This window comes from Anguilla anguilla, chromosome 10, assembly GCF_013347855.1.
Source record: "Anguilla anguilla isolate fAngAng1 chromosome 10, fAngAng1.pri, whole genome shotgun sequence".
Lineage (NCBI taxonomy): Eukaryota > Metazoa > Chordata > Actinopteri > Anguilliformes > Anguillidae > Anguilla > Anguilla anguilla.
Window position 1 is genome coordinate 24,982,125 of NC_049210.1, and position 17,865 is coordinate 24,999,989.

At 39.3% G+C, this 17,865-nt stretch overlaps 1 protein-coding gene across 1 annotated transcript in view; it reads left to right on the forward strand.

Annotated features, from left to right (window-relative positions):
* The window catches only part of LOC118206733 (sodium-dependent phosphate transporter 1-B-like), a 320,116-nt gene that overhangs the window by 81,922 nt on the left and 220,329 nt on the right, over nucleotides 1–17,865 (forward strand). The window contains exon 5 of the mRNA XM_035379759.1: nucleotides 3,564–3,660. Coding sequence (XP_035235650.1) covers nucleotides 3,564–3,660 — 97 coding nt within the window. The remainder of the gene's footprint in view (nucleotides 1–3,563; nucleotides 3,661–17,865) is intronic.

Consider the following 17,865-nt stretch of genomic DNA (forward strand, 5'->3'; position numbering starts at 1 on the left):
CCCTACTCTCATCTGCTTTGGCCCCCGATCTTCATCGTTTTGATTTATTTGATGTGGGCTGTCCTCGGTGCTCAAATCACTGGCTTGTTTGTGCTGGTTAGTTCGCAAAATTAAGTTTAATTAAACTGATAGCCAAGATAAAGCATTGGGGCTGATATGAAGATTTATTTAGATTTGTTTTTTAAAAAATGTTTTGTTATTTCACAAAACAGACAAAAGAATTTACGGTGTTTTGGAAATAGAAAATATCTGCAATTATTTGGATTGAATTGACGGATGCGTAGCAGTGTGGTAGTCACAGCCTCAGATGGTCTGCCGACAGACGACTCTGTCAGAAGTCTAGCTTGCCAGACAATGTGGTAATGTGCGAGAACATCGTTTTGGTACTCTGTAGTGCAGCTATTTTGTGTGTTTCCTTGTTCTGTATTTAGCTATTCTGGACATTTAGTTATAACTGGGATGTAAACACGGAATCATGTGTGGAATATGTAACATTAGCAGGCCATAGGTACATTATTGCTAGCTAATACACCTGAATGACTTTTTCATGGAGTTATCTGTATCCTATTCTAATATTAGCCTTCTTTATTTTCTCAAATACAACATAATGCATATATGTTCATGGCTATGGATATCTGGTACTTTATGCAAATTGTAGCTACCTTATCTGACCTGTGTTCTGTAGTTGTTGCAACGTCCTTCGGTATGCAGTATTGTGCTTCGCTTTGGATAAAGCGGCGACCAAATAGAACGTAATGTAATATTACATTGTTATTTTCCTGAGTTGGCTACATATAGCTAGATAGCATGCATGTTGTATCAAATGCAGGTGAACTACCGATCCCTAGGCAGTTATGCATAGTTTTATCATCAGTGAATCTTGATGAGGACGGGGAGTCTTTGTTGGCAACTTTGTTAGCTTTATTTGTGAAGTTGGCTACACACAGCTAAACAGCATGCAATTCAATTCCCGATTGAAATAAATGCTGGTGAATTACCAGTGTAGGTACCATGGACTATAAAAGACACTAAACTACGAAGTCCATATGTCCACCTCAGTGTGACTCATTTAACCACGTCTACTACAGCTTCCCTGTTACAGTATTAGCTTACTATACAGTTAAAACGCGGAACCTTCAATAAAACGGAGGTTCCCGTTGTTTCATGGTCTCTGTTCCATTTTCCTCTCCCTGGATTTGCTTTATTGCTTTTATATAGTACCAAAACCCGTGCATATAAAAACCAGGCGCGAGCGAACGGAAACCATCATCGCGAGAGAGCATTTGTGCTCTGCAAGGGCACAGAACAGTATCCGCGAGCGGAAAAATCATCCTTGCGAGGGAGCATTTGTGCTCTGCGTGTACAAATGTGGTCCAGCAAGCACGGGGCTGTGACGAGCGCTCGCTCGACCCTCCCTACGCGCTCGCAACTGCTCAACACTTGCTCGCTTATCAAGTTGACTTTTGGTACTTTGGAGGCAGGGACAGAATAGACAGCAGCTGATGTCTCCACTCCTTTGATCTCCTTTGGTCACTTTCAACACCCACATCCTAACAATTCCCAGCCCAGTTTAGCTCAAAACCCCGCCCCGTAGCGTGACTAACTTCCGTGGCTTCTGATGTCACGTTGTGATTGGCTGTGACGCTCTCCACTCTGGTCGCTCTCTTTCTCTCCTTTTGTCAAACTGTTAGCCTCTAGGCTAACGTTATTCTAGCCAGCCTTATTGTCGCTAAAGTCTTCTACGATGGGAAATCAATGAATATAATCTGACAGAATGTTTGTTAATATAGTTAGCTATCTAACTAGCCACTTCATTGTTTCTAAATTGTCTCAGCAATTTCGCCAATAGATACAGGTGCCTAAGCAATCTACTGCTGGGTTCTTCTGTTTTGTTTGTTAATGCGATGATGAACTGGGTCTCTTATCCGAAATAAACTGATAACTTTATTGACCATATTAGCAGGTTACATGTTGTTCGTTCTGTGTTCTTCTTCTACTGCCCTACCTGCTTGCATACCTAACCATATCATATCATCAGGTCGCCATAACATATATTGTTATAATTTTATAATATTTTCAAATAAAATATCCTGCATAGTCTGCCTTTAATGTCGACATTACCAGCCTTTATTGACATTCATTATTGATACTTTATTGAAATGTCAGCCATGCTCACACAAGCCAACCTTAGGCTGACTAATAATAGTAGTGGATGCGCTAACCCATGACATAGCTAGCAATGCACAGATTTTCAACTGAGACTCAGACTTGTGTTTAAAATACATAAAGAAGGAGTTAAAGTCCCAAGATATAATCCCACTATCAAAATCAGTGGAGACTTCTGACCACAATTCAGCTAGCTAATCTATAAACCCTGAGGAATATCTTGATGAATGATAGATGGTGATGAGCAGAACAGATACATTACATTTACATTTTAAAATGACAGCTAATGTGCTGGTAAGAGTCCTTGGCCAGTAGTCACTGAGTGAAACTGAACTTGTCTACCACTCCTTGAAGCCAGTAGGTGGTTTGGCTGTCATTCATCCATCTATTTCCAGACATATCCACTATGATCTTGGTGATGTCCTGTATTGCCTTTACTTCTTGAATAGCCCCTTTGAACACCACATATGGCTTAAGCTTGGCACCATTGGCCCTTGCTGCAAGTACCACAGTTAAAGCTTCTCTTGCGCCCTGCTGACTTCAAAGGGACACTCTTCACACACTGTTGTTCATTGGTTGTAAGTGAGACCATTTCAAACCTGACTGCTGTTTCGTCCATAACTATTATGTCTCACTTTGCAATAGTCTTGGTTTGGACAGTTTTGCTGATATTTTCACTCATCTCCATTGCTTTTTTTTCTGATCATTTTCATAGACACTTGATGATATTTGGCATTCAAGGACCTTCTCCACTAGTTGTACACTCACTTTTTATGCCCCCCTCGACTCACCCAAGCTGTCTTTTATGATTCCAATATTGGATTCATCTTGCATCAATATTGAGATGTCTTGCAGCAGTCTCCCCTGAGTTTTGTTAGGCATACCTCAGAATTTCAATTTGAACTTCAGGTTGAATTTTCTCCTAGGTGCCATGGACCTAGCTAACCTACCTATTGTGCTCAGATCTCCTGTGATAACGGTGCAGAATGTTAAAGATTTGATTTGATATTATTTTTTAAAGCTGGCGGCACTAGCTATATCTATGGTTACAACAGGTATTTATATTGTAATGAAAATTCATAGGAAAATTTTATAAATGTAGATTTGAATGTGATAACTCTGCCTCCGCCCACCTGGCCTTAACTGGAGACTTTATTTACATACACACACAGCACTCCCTGGATATAATTAGAGATTAGCCACTATTTCAGACCCGGTTTTTATAGAAATTTTTACAGTATTCATGTTCTTGATCCAATCAGATTAGTGTGCGCCCAGCTAAGGAAGGACATATTCCTTCAAGAAGTTAAGACACAAGTCCTGCCACTATCTTATGTTTGATTTCTATAAATATAAAATGCTGGTCCATCTTTGATTAAATTATTTACTTTCTGTAGGACAACCCACTGCCTAATGGCCTGAAGGCCCTTCCCATCTTCTATGCTGTTACCATGGGAATCAACCTCTTCTCCATCATGTTCACTGGTCCTCCATGTAAGTATAGGACTCTCCCTTTGCTGTACAATGTAGCTAAAAAGAGAACTTGTTTTGATATCCCTTTTAACAGCTATTAAAAGTATAGCTCAATATAACAGGGCTTTTCTTGCATAGGGTTCTTGCAAGTCTTTGGCATGAGCATGCATGGGCATGAGAAACATTTTAAAGTGCCAAAGCGGAAAAACAGGGAAACAAATTATTAAAACTACATTTAGAATATTATTTATTTTGTGGCACAATGGTTTTTGTGGTTATATAAAGCTTTTATAGACTTTGTGTTTGTGACATGGAGTTGAGGGAAAATGCTTGGCAGGAAACTGCCCAGCAGCTGGGGAATGAAGAATGGCTATTGTGAGGCAGGGCTGGGGGTGGCCACTGCTCATGTAGTGGACAGACAAGACAAAACAGAAAGCATAGCTTACTGCCTTTCATCTGTCCAAAAACACCCGAACAATAGAAATCTTCAAGAACAAAAAGAATTGCCAAACTGGCAACCAAAGAAAAACTAAACCAAAGCCAGGATTTGTGTTTGTCGTGCAACTGCCCACCGTTGTCATTTTCATTGCCGTACATACGTAAGGTATGTTTCTGGCCTAATAGGTGTTGCATTTGACTCCATATTTTCATTTATTCTGAAAAGACAACAAATTAAATTTTTTCCCTAATTCACACTAACAGCATCGCAGTTGCTTTCCCAAAGGAAAAATATTTTCCCCAGGATAGTCTTTTCTTAACTTTTGAGAAAGTAGTAAGATCTCAATTGTACATCTTTTTGATATCACTTCAATCTGAATTGTTGCTCCTAAAACCCCCTTAGGAGAAAAGATGAGATAATGGCCCTCATTTACGAAACAAACGTACGACAGAAAACTGGGATGTGGCAAGGTGAGTGCCACCGCTCGCGTATAGTGAGAGAGAGAGAGAGAGAGACGAGTTTGAAGTAATCACTTCTTTTTTTATTGTAGCTGAACACACGGCTTTTCGTTCATCTGGTTACATGGGTTTTTCACAGTACATTCGCCGTAGCGCCGTACTTCCTCCGTCACCAGCCACCCGTCTGCCTCCGCGAACACCTTTTAAAACACCCAGGCTCACTGTCAAGGTAATCAGCACATCGTTAAACAATTAAACATTTAAAGAGCGGTGCTGATTAGCAACCTCTTAGCAACAGCTGTGGCGCAGAGTCCGAGAGCCGCCCCGCCCACTCTCTCTCTGCAGCCAACGCACAAACCACGCCCCCCCTACCACATGGGAGTAAGGTCATTTCCACGCAAAGCTCGGCATTTATCAATTTGGACATGAGCGGAGGCTACGATCAAATCTCAGGTCAAGTCTCAACTCGTGTACGCAAGTTTCCATGATAGCGTGGACTTGCGGTGCAGCAAAGTAAATCTGGCTGAGTCGGAGAATTGTTATTAGACCATATTCTGACTGGCATCTAAGCATATGGAGCCACATATTCATCACTTAAAAATATGTAGTCTATGGCAAAATATTCAATTTTGCAAAGGCCTACATCGACTGTGTCATATCCCTAACATAAATAGTTATTTTCAAATTGTTTGCAATTAACGGGGTTAAAAGGTTTTGATGTAGGCTATGAGATTAATTTCTCTTTTATTTTGACTCTAGGGGCGAGGCCTCTAAACCGAGAATATATAGGGGCGTGATATTTAAATGACGATTGTTTAAGGTTGCCACATTTATCAACGCCCGATCATTCTTATGCTGTGATTGGCGAGATATGAACATTTCATGAATCACACGTGAACCCTGTCGTAAGATAATTTCTGCACTCGGATCTGCACTGGTTTCTACGTTAGATTGATAAATGAGGGCCAATGAGAGAATGAATTTGAGACTTCAGTAAGATGAATGGATATTGAATTGAGATGCGGTTGTTTCTCATGAGGTCACTATGAGAAAACTGAGACATATTTGAGAAGAATCATGAGATCCTAGGAGTCCTGAGTTTTCTTTGAGCTCTTTCTCTGATCTCATGGTCCCATGTTCAGGAGACCTAAATTAGACTTATTTAAGATCATTTAGAGATCTCTTGCTTTGATCAGAGTAAGACATAAATGAGATTATATGCGGTTGTTTCTCCTGAGTTGAATTTGAGAAATAGGAGAAAAAGCCTTTGGTCTCACCTTAGTATTAAAAATGGCTCATTTGTGTCTGGGAGAAATGAAAGAAACAACTATGAGATCTCTTCTTGGATTTTGCTTTCCTATGGGTTGGTAAATAATGCACACTATAAGAAAGGTATTGTATGCAGGTTTTTGGACACTAGGACACCATGTGACAGATATAATGAAATGATTTATGATTAGCAAACACTAGAGCTAACATGCCCTGAGAATCAATTAAATGCAGCCATTACCAGATTCTGACATGAGTGCTTCTGACACTGTGTCCCAGTGGGGGGACAAGGGAAGTTCTAGCATTTCCATCAGCAAAAGATGGCTGTCCTGGAAACACTTTCACTTAACTTGAGGTATATATTTATGTATTTGGACTTAAATTACTAATTCAAATACACTACACTACAGGCATTTAGCAGACACTCTTATCCAGAGCGAAATAACTTTGTTTTGAAAATAAAAGCATGCTGTTTTATTCACAGTGCCTTTCAGTTTTCACTATTTCAAATACGACTACCACTATTGACTAGCATGTAAAACATATTAGAGCTTGGAGAAAATATAAAATAATTAAAGCCGCAAGCGGCGTTGGGAGGGGTCCAAGCATTGGCACTATTGCGCCCCTTATGGAGTGATTTTAAAATGGTTTTGTCTCCATGATCATATGCCTTCACCAAACATATCTACTGAATATCATGATTGTATAAAATATTGATAACTTACAGCCAATTTTGTGCTAAGAGACGCTGTCGGAGTTAGTTGCGTCGCCATGGATGTGTCCTAGCCGCTTGCCATAAAGGCCTTTACTATGTCGTAACACTTAGATGGCATGTCGTAACACTTAGATGTCCCGGCATGTATGTAGAGCTGCAGTGCTTCCACGCCGAAGCTAAAAAAGGCGTCAGACTAGTGTCACCACCAGCTTCGCTGCTTGGACCCCTAAATATTGTTTTGAAAGTGAGAGCAAATTTATTTTCCAAACAGGGATGGAAAACTAGGTTGACATAAACGGTGGTTGGGCGGACCGTCTGAAAATGTTGACTGTGACAGCCATCAAGATAAAATAATAGGGTGACAGGCTACATTTCAGTAGACAGGTAAAGCTAAATGAGTTGTCATATTGCACAAAGTCAACAAATCTCCATAGCTAGCTAGATAAATAATATTCGGCTTTCCTGAATTGTTGCTTTATATTCCGTCTGATAATTATGTTGATGCTAAGATTGCTTTTCAGCAATGCCAGCTAACATTAGCGAATGTAGCTGTTAGCTGTCCTCATTGTAAACCAGGCAAAGGTAATTCATGCACTCAGTAATTATACCAAAATATAATAATATAAGAAACTTACTTTGTGGTTATCCTCTGTACTGCGCTTGATCGAATTGTGGGGACTGCTCAACATATTTTTAAGTTGCATTCTGTTGTGCATTTTTTTTTATTATAGCTATTTGCTAAAGTTGCTATATGGTGCTAGTCAACTACAGCCTTAGCCGAAGCGATAATACCGTGCCATTCTCAGAATAATATATATTTTCTTTTATTTTGTACCGCATAGGAAAAGTACATGTGCTTTACATACATACATTAAAATACTTTTTGGATATTTTAACTGGCGCAGTTGCGAGCGAGCCTGTTACCAACAATATCCATTTATCGCGCCATTGAGAGCGAAGTTGCGAACAAACCTGTTTCCAACAATCTTTTTATCGCTCTGTACAGCAATACATGCAGATCCCGCGCAGCAGTTGTCGTGTCATCTTTACAAGAAAACACAACACAGAGACAACCCCGCTACTGGACAGTGGGGACTGCTCCAGGGTTCAGTAGCAGTTCTTTGCAAAATCCACTCTGTTTTTGCGCCCAATTCAAAAAGTCGTCTGTTTTAAAATGCAGACTGCAGATGTTGTTTGACACTAATGAACCTGATAGAAATTCTACGCACTTGTTTTTTACATTTGTGTCCTTTGAGATTGCGTGTAGTGAGTCAGTATTTGTGCATCCTTCAACACAACAATGCCACTTGCAAGGTGTCATGTTTGCCAGACTTGACAGTGGTAAATGCAGCCTAGCCCTCAATGTCAATCATAAGCAAATACACACTGTGATAGGCTGCATGCAAATGAGACCACTTCCTGACGTCAAGAAGCGGCAATTTAAAAAATGTGGAAAAAAGCACAGTAGGTGGCGCAGTGATTTTTAAAACACCAATTTCTATAATTCAAAACAAAAAATTATAAATTGTAAATGATTTGATAATACAGCTGACACTGCCTATTTTACCACCAAGGGTAGTACAAAATATAAACAAAGCAATTTCAGTCCGACTTTAAAAAGTGACAACGATAAATTGACCACGGTTGTATTTTTACTGTTCTACTACTTTTTTTAACTAGGCTACTGTAGCTACCTGCAAACACATTTCTAAATTAATGTTAGCTAGACCTATCCTCTACCAACGTACCAACATTAAACATTAAAAACACTTTATAAAAACATTACAAACACTTTCATAACTAGTAGTATGTGAACAAAAATACATTTGTGCACAGGCCCTTGCTTTTGAGACACTTGTTAAACATCAGCGAAAACATCCTAACGTCCACGGTGCACTCTGTTTTATATATCATTCAATAAGCATAAGCATAATAACTCATCTCGGTCATGGTTAACATGCTTTCTTTGTACAATAGTCTGTGATCATGTCAAACTTAACCTATATGCCCATTCTGCAGAAAACATTAGTTAAACTATTTTTGGTCATTTCTTTGGAATTACTGTTATTTTCTGATATGCAAAGATTGCTGGTGAATATGGCTGTGTATAGTGTTGCCCAATGTCAAGTGTCTATTTGTCACAACTGTTAGCTAATTTTGGCGGTCAAATTGTAAGGTCAGCTAGCTAGCAGAGGAAGATAGCAAAGAGGAGTCCTAGCTATAACTAAGAATAGCTAAATGCCTAATAAACACAAAAAGTGGAACTCAGAACAAAAAAAAAAAGAAAATTGACCAGGAGAGAAAGGTAGACAAGTTGCCAGAGATGGAATGCCATAACTCAAACATGTCAAAAAGCATGTCTGACCACGGGTATATCAACAACCTCCCTTATTCAACTGCATTCATTCAGGCCATGTTAAAACTGAGATCGTCAACACACACCTTGGTCTCCTAACTTGCAAAAACTGTGCATCATCCAGTAACCTTCAAGGAGGGGTGTAGGCTACTGCGGTTATGACACTGCCTGTTACAGTAGCAACAGCAAAGTGCTGTTTAAATGAATGAAAAATTAATCAAGAACTATCTGACGAGCAGCATTGGACAAAAGAGACTGAATGGACTGGCTACAGGCTCATTTCTGTCAAGAGCGTCAGAGCTCAGGAGCTAAAATTGAAGGAAATTGCAGGAAAATTTTGTAAATGAAGGCTCGTCGGATGCCTGTCAAATTAGTGAGTACATAAAATGCTTTTTTAGGAGATTTGTGTTGGGTTTCTGATAATGCCGGTCTCAATAGTTCGAACTGGGCCACCTCCTTGTGTCTCAGCAATTGTTTTTTATTAGCTGTGACCGCAGCTGTATAGCTCTGTCTGTCAGTCGGTCAGCTGGTTGGTCGGTTGGTCCTCAAAAAGTGTCCCACCCTGTAGTGGCCACAGTTTTCTCCCCAGGAGGCTGAAATTTGGCATGGACAGGAGCTTGTTAAAACTCAAACGTGAGATTTTACTGGGGCACAGTAGATCAATACTGGGGCATGTGCCCCAGTAAAAGGGGTCTAGCAATGCCCATGTCCCGAATGGATTTACAGATTTGCACAAGATTTTGTGGAAAGGTTGGTCATGAGCCAAAGAAGAGGTCACGTGTTTGTGTGAGGGTGTGTGCGTGGATGACTGCACACATGGATGCATGCGCGTGTGCGGTCGCAGCTATTGCGGATTTGCGCTTGTTTATAAAGCAAAGTGGAAGTGCTAAACAGTAAACCTTGTTCATACTGTAAAATTTCAGATAAGGATAACCGTAATCCACATGCGGGTTCACCTTTTTAGACCCAGGTCCACTGAGCTATTCATCACTAAATTATGTGATAAATGGGGGCTCGAGCTCTCCCAACTCGTGTATGCACAGCTCACTTTGTTGACCATTAGCTTTGTTAGCCAAATAACATTTTGAATACATTTTATTTTGAACCTGGGGGGACACCAAAATGGTAAGGGGGTCTAGGGGTATGCTCACCGGGAGGACATTTTAAATGTTTATTTCTGGTGACTTTTGAGAACAGAATATGCTAATTACTGTGGTTGTAACAATATACAATATACAACAATATATCTGACAAATCCACCACATATAAAGCTCCAAATGAATATGTAAATGACACAGCATATACTGATTCAACTGTAATATGGACCACTAAGTAACACAACGTTTACTTTCACTGAGAAATTGGTACTATACGTACAGGTAGCTATAAAGAGCTAGCTAGCTAAGTTAGCATTAGGTAGCACAAGAGCTAGCATCACATGGCTTCTAAACTATAATTAGCAGTATTACTCCATCAAAACAACATCTTATAGGTTATAATAAAATCTTATGGATGCTTATGTTAAGAAGGCACACAAATACTCCTTTGAATTTCAGCAACAATTAGTGGATTAGTTTGCTGGCTAAATTAACCAAGTGAATAGTGATTGCTGTTGGATGTTGTCCACCGGGGGGGGGGGGGGGGGCTGCTGGCGCAACAAATTGCATGTTATGCATTTAAATGACAAAGCGCTTCTCGTCACATTAATACCGCTAATTAAATCAACTGGCAGACGACTGAATCTGAGAAATTAGCTGTTTCAACTCATCGCTACACAAAACACTGCACAAAAAAAAACACCAGTCATTTCAGTGTCACCCCCCTCTGATGGTGTCATCCGGTGCGGTCCTCATCCCCCGCGCCCCCCTAGTGATGCCTCTGTGCCCACGATAAGCAGGTATAGATAATAGATGGATTTCTCTTATCATTTCACCAGTAGCAATGTGTTCCCTTCACATAGCTAACGTTAAGCATTTCATTGCCAATTAACTGTATTGTTAACAGCGCATTGGACAAATAAATTTTGATTTGATTGAAATACTCTGATAACTTTACACTAGGCATGCTATCTAATGTTATTAATAGGCAGATTATTGCTTTGCTTCATGCAAATGTAGCTAGCTATATCGGTCTGCAATGTTGACTGCATGTGTCCAGGTTTTATCCACAACAGACACTTTTCCGTGTTTGTCTTTGGCTTGGGGAATGGAATAAAAATAATCTTCTCCCCTCCAAACGTTCAGGATAATGCGTCAGTTTTGAAAGTTCCCCAACAGCAACTTTTAACTACCTACAGAAGTTTTGTTACTTGTAGCTAGTTTGCTAAATACATTTTTTCCGATATCAGCTATACTGTTGCAGACAATGTTGTGGGAAATAGTATATAGCAACCATCTCTAAGCAGGGAGTGGTGAACACTGAAGTGTTAATCATTCATTTACTAAAGGTCTACATTTTTTGCAGCATAAACTTGACAGTCACTCAGACCTATCGTGGCCTTTCCTACATACATAAACAACAGAATCTTGGTAGCAACCACTGCGCCCTGCCTGGCTAAAAACCACGTGAGTCTGTTGGCGCACTATGAAAAGTGACATTTGACAACCATAAAAAATTGGGGGAGGGCAAAATAAGCATTTTCCCTCAGTTTTGACTGGTCCTACGCCCATGGTAAATATTATAAATAAATACCACAAATTTCAGACCAATACCTGCGTTTGTAGAATGCAGTGTATTTTTCCCTCCGTTTTGGATCTTCTTATCTGTGTAAAAAATGCAGAATCCTACGGTAACACAACCTCTGAGTCTGATATTAATCACTTGACCACAAGCACATAATTAAGCATGTGCATAACATTTCATGGAAAATACTGAGTCAATGATCTTCAATTTTTTTTTAAATCACTGAGCAATGCAGGCCTGTAAACTGTACGGCACACAGTGCCTTGGAAAAAAGTCCCCCCCCCCCCCACCCCAAAAAAAATCGCTGTCTGCCCCCCACACAGTAGTCTAGATTCGGGACTGGTTACAATGTATGTGTTTTTGCATGTATGTATGTGTATGCATGCCTCTCATAACCTACATTTATATGCATTACTGTTATCAAACACAATAACAAACACAGTACAAAAAGAAATAATATCTGAAGAGAGACATGTTTTCAACTTTTAAAAAATGCCAAGTTACTCACATAAAGCACAGTCTATCAGTCTTTAAAACTTGCTAAATCTAGGCCTGCTGTTAAAAGTACTGATATCAAAATTAGGCCAAGTTACAAGAAAAATTATTGGCTATCTTAGCACACACAAATTAAACATGCCATATTCCTATGCAATGCTGCGACCCAATGTTTCCTAAATTATTTAAAGTAACTTGGCCCTGTGTTTTTTCATAGTACCATCTGAACGCAATGTCACATCAAAGTATCACATAAAAAATTTCCTCATGGAAGAAGACATTTAAATGAATGTTTTGAACAGCTGATGAACACTTCCACGCTAGAAAGAATATGTATTTGCTTGTCAAGTTCATTTTACGAAATGTACAAGCTCTTGTACATTTCTGATTCTAAAATACTGTAGATACTGTACATACATGCATACATAGAATACTTCATTATCTGCATGACAACATTTTCCAAGAAGCATATAATATTCACATTTAACCTCTTAGCGCAAAGCCCCTAGTGGTCGGCACGCCAGCATACCGAGATTACTGAACTCAGACATTCAGTGCTACTGCAACCACAGTATGAGTTAAAAACAGAAACACCTTGTTTTAGTTTCATTTTGTTTCGCAGCACCACCATTGTCACTCTGGTCGTTCATTTAAAGGCACCCCCTCCCTGCAGTCTCATCTACAACTGGAACATTGCCAAAACGTGGTGGATGGTTGAAAATTGTTTTCATGTCGTCCCATCCCCATACAAGAAAACATACAAGAGTACAGATTATAGAAATACATACAAGAGTTAATTATTACACATTTAGGTACTGTACCGCATTGTGTGACAATATTTTTGCATCATTTTTTAATCTGATAGCAACGTTTCATCTTAAACCTTCGTAAGGGGCTCATGTATATGCTTTATAGTGGACATAAAGCATTTTATTCATTTTGGAGAGACTGGATATGTTTCTGGACCCCTAGATACTTTAGACCACTGTACTGATGAAAAGCTTGTAATTCCCACTTGAAAATGATGCAACAGTGAGTTTCTTGAGTTAAAACAGTTGATATGTAGTGAAATACGTGAATATGTTGTGCTTTACTGCAATGCATAATTTAGACATTTTGGATAGATTTGGAGATGCTGGGTACACTGCTTCGTTTTTGCTTCATAATTGTATAGTAGTTCTACATATCCGCCCTTAGATTTTATGAACTTGTGGTCAAGAAGTTTTTGATCCAGCACATGTATAGTTTAACCTGCTGTATATATGCAATCTCTCAGTATTTCATTGCAAAAAAAGTACAAATTATTTATCTAGCTAGCTATGGAGATTTGTTGACTTTGTGCAATATGACAACTCATTTAGCTTTACTTATCTACTGAAATGTAGCCTGTCACCCTATTATTTTATCTTGATGGCTGTCACAGTCAACATTTTCAGATGGTCCGCCCACTAGCTGTCACTCAAAACGCAAGGAGTATGCCCTCGACCCCGGCCAAGCAGTATCCGACCTCCATAGTAACATGATAGTAACATTTTTGTGATATGTCCAAAAGTATACATTTTTATCATTAAAAAAAACATTTTAAAACCATTTAAAAACAACTTTGCAATGGTATAGAATATAAATAATGATACAGTATTTAAAATTTTAGTCCGACTTTAAGAGAATCTCATCAAAAATCCCCAGTCTTTGCTTGATCGGTGCATGCGCCCGTGACCAAAAGTCTTCTAATGTGACATGGTCAGAGACTCACCCGATCCAGTCGCAAGCCCATGTGCGACTCTTGCGAGAATATCAAACTGGTTTGATTTTACCTTAAGTCTTAAGGCATGGTTTGTGTATCGTGTGATACAAAAACACACAAAAACGTATTTCCAGGTGGAATCGTCAACAGCCAATGAGCCTTCGGCATACAGCCTATAGATATTTGGTTATATAGTGGACTTGGTGAACTAAGTCACTTGGAGGCATAACAGTTTTTTCCATGTGGAGTGATTTTATTGAGCTTAATATAATGATTCTTATGTCTGAGGGGGAGATAAGGTTGATATCATTGCTGTAGCCTGTAACATGGTTAGATCAAATGTGATATTTTCTATTTTTGGCTGGACCGCAACAGCGAGGCCAGCCCTACAAACGCGAATGTCTGTGACTGACTGACTGACTGAGTTACACCGCGCATGTCTGTGACGTCGGTCGGTTCCAGGTATTAACCTGGTTTAGTTTTAGCTACCATTTAAACTGACTATAACGGGAAGATATCTAAATAAAGAGGAATAAACTAGTAGTTTAAATTGAATCAAGAAACATATGAAAGAAGCTCAACGTAAGTCGATTGGTACTACCCCCATAAACAGCTTTTCTTTTCTTCTCTTTTGTGAGAAATAAACGGCAAGTTAGCCAAATTTAACGACAAACATGTTATCGCTAACGTTAGCCTTCAAGATCACACATCGTTAGATTTCAGGTAAAAGTAGAGTGGGTAATTTACAGACTTTTTGTCCCGCTAACGTTTATTTGTCTGTTTTCCCGTTGTGACTGATTCATTTTCATGGCTTGCTAGCAAACTCTGCTCCAACTGCTACTGATGGGTGTGAAGCCAGGGTTACATAAAGTTACCGTTAGTCTATGGGTCCCAAAGTAACGTTTAATTATTGCGAAATTTTTTGAACTCGAATTTTGTGTTTTCTAAAGTGTGTAAAGTCTAACTAGTTGGCTAGGTGGTGTAGTTAGTTGTCTGATGCTATCATTAACAGGGCAAGAGGTCTAATTTACTGTTGAGATTAGCCCAGTTTAATTTAGCAGACGTTAACCTAATAGTTACAAGCATCGCTGTTTTCTTTGTATTAGTCATAATTTAGCTGTGCACTTTAACCTGAAGTTAGTCTACAATAGACGAGTTTACAAATATATTGACAAGAATTCCGCAATCTGCTTTAATCAAGTGTATAGATTGGACAGCTGATCTATTTATTTATCTAGACTGTATATTATATTGGACAAGTATTTGCAATGAACTTCTTTTTTTGGCTGGGCCGCAACAGCGGGGCCAGCCCTACAAACGCGAATGTCTGTGATGAAGTTACACCATTGGTCGGCCGAGTTTTGAAGTTACACCATTGGTCGGCCAGTCCAGCCATATACTAGGTTTTGAACTGGTCTTGTTATATCAGCACGTCTGTGACAATCAGCGTGACTCAACCCTGTTCTCCTCAATCAAAGCTAGCCTAAATAGTTCATCTAGCTCGCTATCATTTTACCTCCAACTTTCTTTGAAGGAGGGACAGACCGTGTTGTCCCTGGCTTGCCAACCATCTTCTTGTCCAGATTCTTTTCTTTTTTAAGCGGTGTTTCCGCACACATTAGCGCACAGACAACTGCCGGCACTATCTGCTGCCGATTGTCGTCTTTCATTTCCATTGTGCAGGCGAAGATCCTTGGATGCACATGTGCTGCATGTACTTCTTGTTGTGACAACACAGCACACCAAGATCGAGTTTATTGCGATCAGGAAACCCTCTGTGATTACCAGTGATTACCAGTCTTTTGTAAGTCGTGTAGTGTGAGAGTTTCTAGGATGAAAATAGCAGCAATTTTTCCTTAAGTGTGACATGCTCTCTGTTGTTAGGATTTTTAAAGTATTTTAAAAGTTGTGTAGTGTACACAAGGCATAACTGTATTTCCTAAAAATCACTGGTATTTTCATGTCAGTGCCCAGAATAGAGAATAAAATACAATGCCCAAAAGGGGGGGGGGGGGTATTGCATAATGCCCAGATAGAAAATGCCACTACACAAAAAAGGACTCCGTCTGCTACACACAAATTACAATCAATATTAAAGGCTACCAGTTGCTGCGATAAGGTGTAACACTCCACAGATAAGGGGGCAAAGTGAAATATTCCAGGAACCTCTATACACACAAATGGCAAGGTGCAATTAAGTTAAATACATGGGCATACATATAAAACTATTCACACATGTAAATAGAGCGTGAATACTTCAACACAATAAATACAAACCTCATATACAAAATTACTGTGAGGAACAGTGGTTAGGTCTCTCCAGAATCAGAATTTAATTCTCCACATTATCCTGCAATGTAGCAAGTCGTTAGCCATTGTCATGTTGGCTTATACCTCTCATTATACCTCTCAGTTAGATAGTTTGATCTTATTGTTACAACATGTAACAATAAGGTCAAACTATCTAACTTCTATAATATTTTGCTCCTGGGGGCTTCAAAAACCACAGAAAAAACCTGTGTTCAGTAAGAAGGAGGCTGAATTCTGGGTAAGTTTTAGTTTGGTCTGTTCTGAGATAAACAAAATATTTCCTAGTACAGGGGTTCCTCAAGTCAATGCTATTTTAGTAAAAAGCTAGCCAAGTTAGTTATGGTTTCCGCCAGTGTATTGCAAGCCCGGCGGCCCGCCGGGCCTAAGTTGACCCCCCGCCGGGCCTAAGCATCGGGGAATTTATTTATTTTTTTAAATGTATTTTTAAGATGTTTTTTAAAATACAGTTGCAGCGGGGTGGCTCGGTTGGAAAGCTCACCAGCAACATCTGTTGGTTAAAACGTGAACGCACTATAGGAAAACAGCAGGTCTGAGATCAGTGTTCTTTACCCGCATTGTGCGTAGAGTGACGTTCAACACTGACGCTTCCAACTATCACAAGCTAACGTTACCTAGCAAGCCACTATTTCTTATTTAGTAGGCTAACTAACCTCGTTATAAACTGCGTTATCAATTCATCTCATCGGTAAGTATACTCTTTTTATACTAACTTAAGCAGTGTGTAGGTAACGTTAAACTAGTAGCATGAATGTAACGTTCGATACATTGTGACATTACATGACTTATTAATCACCATCGAAATAACGACTTCTCTTGTTTATTAATAATGTCAGCTTGATGACATCGATGTGCATGGTCATTTAGTTAACTTAGCTAGCTAGCCAAACAGTCAGTAACACAGATACTTCCTTTGTGACATTTAGAGATTATTGGATAGTTTAATGCAAGGTAGAAATACTACTTTGCTTGCTTTCACCTACCCAGTCTTTTTTTGACTCCAGTGCTCATGAAGGAGAGGACACAATTGGCCATTCACTAAGTCCCGCCCCCCATTGGTTACTGTTGCTACACCTGGCAAGCTTTCAGACCCGCATATCAAAATATGGAGTTATCAATTATACCAGTGAGAGATATTGCAAAGGAAATTATTACAGATTTCTGGAGTAATACATTTCAAATATCAGAGAGAAGGAGACAGAAAGGACTGCAATATATGCTTTCGAAGGCTACATTCATGATATCATTTGTTGGAAGAGTGACAGTAATGACATTAAAATAGAGGCTAAAGCGCACAGATCACAATGCAAAAGTCAGGCACCTCACGTTTTGGCAGTTCATGTGCACGACCACTATATAAAGGAGCAACAATGTTCTTGCACTGCAGGGTAAGCCAATATATGATTTTATTTATTTTTAGGATAACGTTTAAACCTGGCTCCTATTATTGCTTTCATTATTAAATTTCTACCAGAAAATTAACATAACGCGTATAGTATATTCCAGGATACTTCCGAGCTGATCCTTGGAGTGGATCCTTGCCCAAACGGAGCATCCACATTAAAAAATAAAAAATAAGATTATTAGAAAGAAAAATTTGAAGGAATACTGTCAGCCATTCATTTGCATTAGTTTATTTTTATGTATAATTAGCTATTATTCAGCCAGCTTTCCTGTCTGCTAGCTAACATTAGCATCTGCAGACAAAGGTGTTCTTGTTGATTTTGGATGGATTTAGGT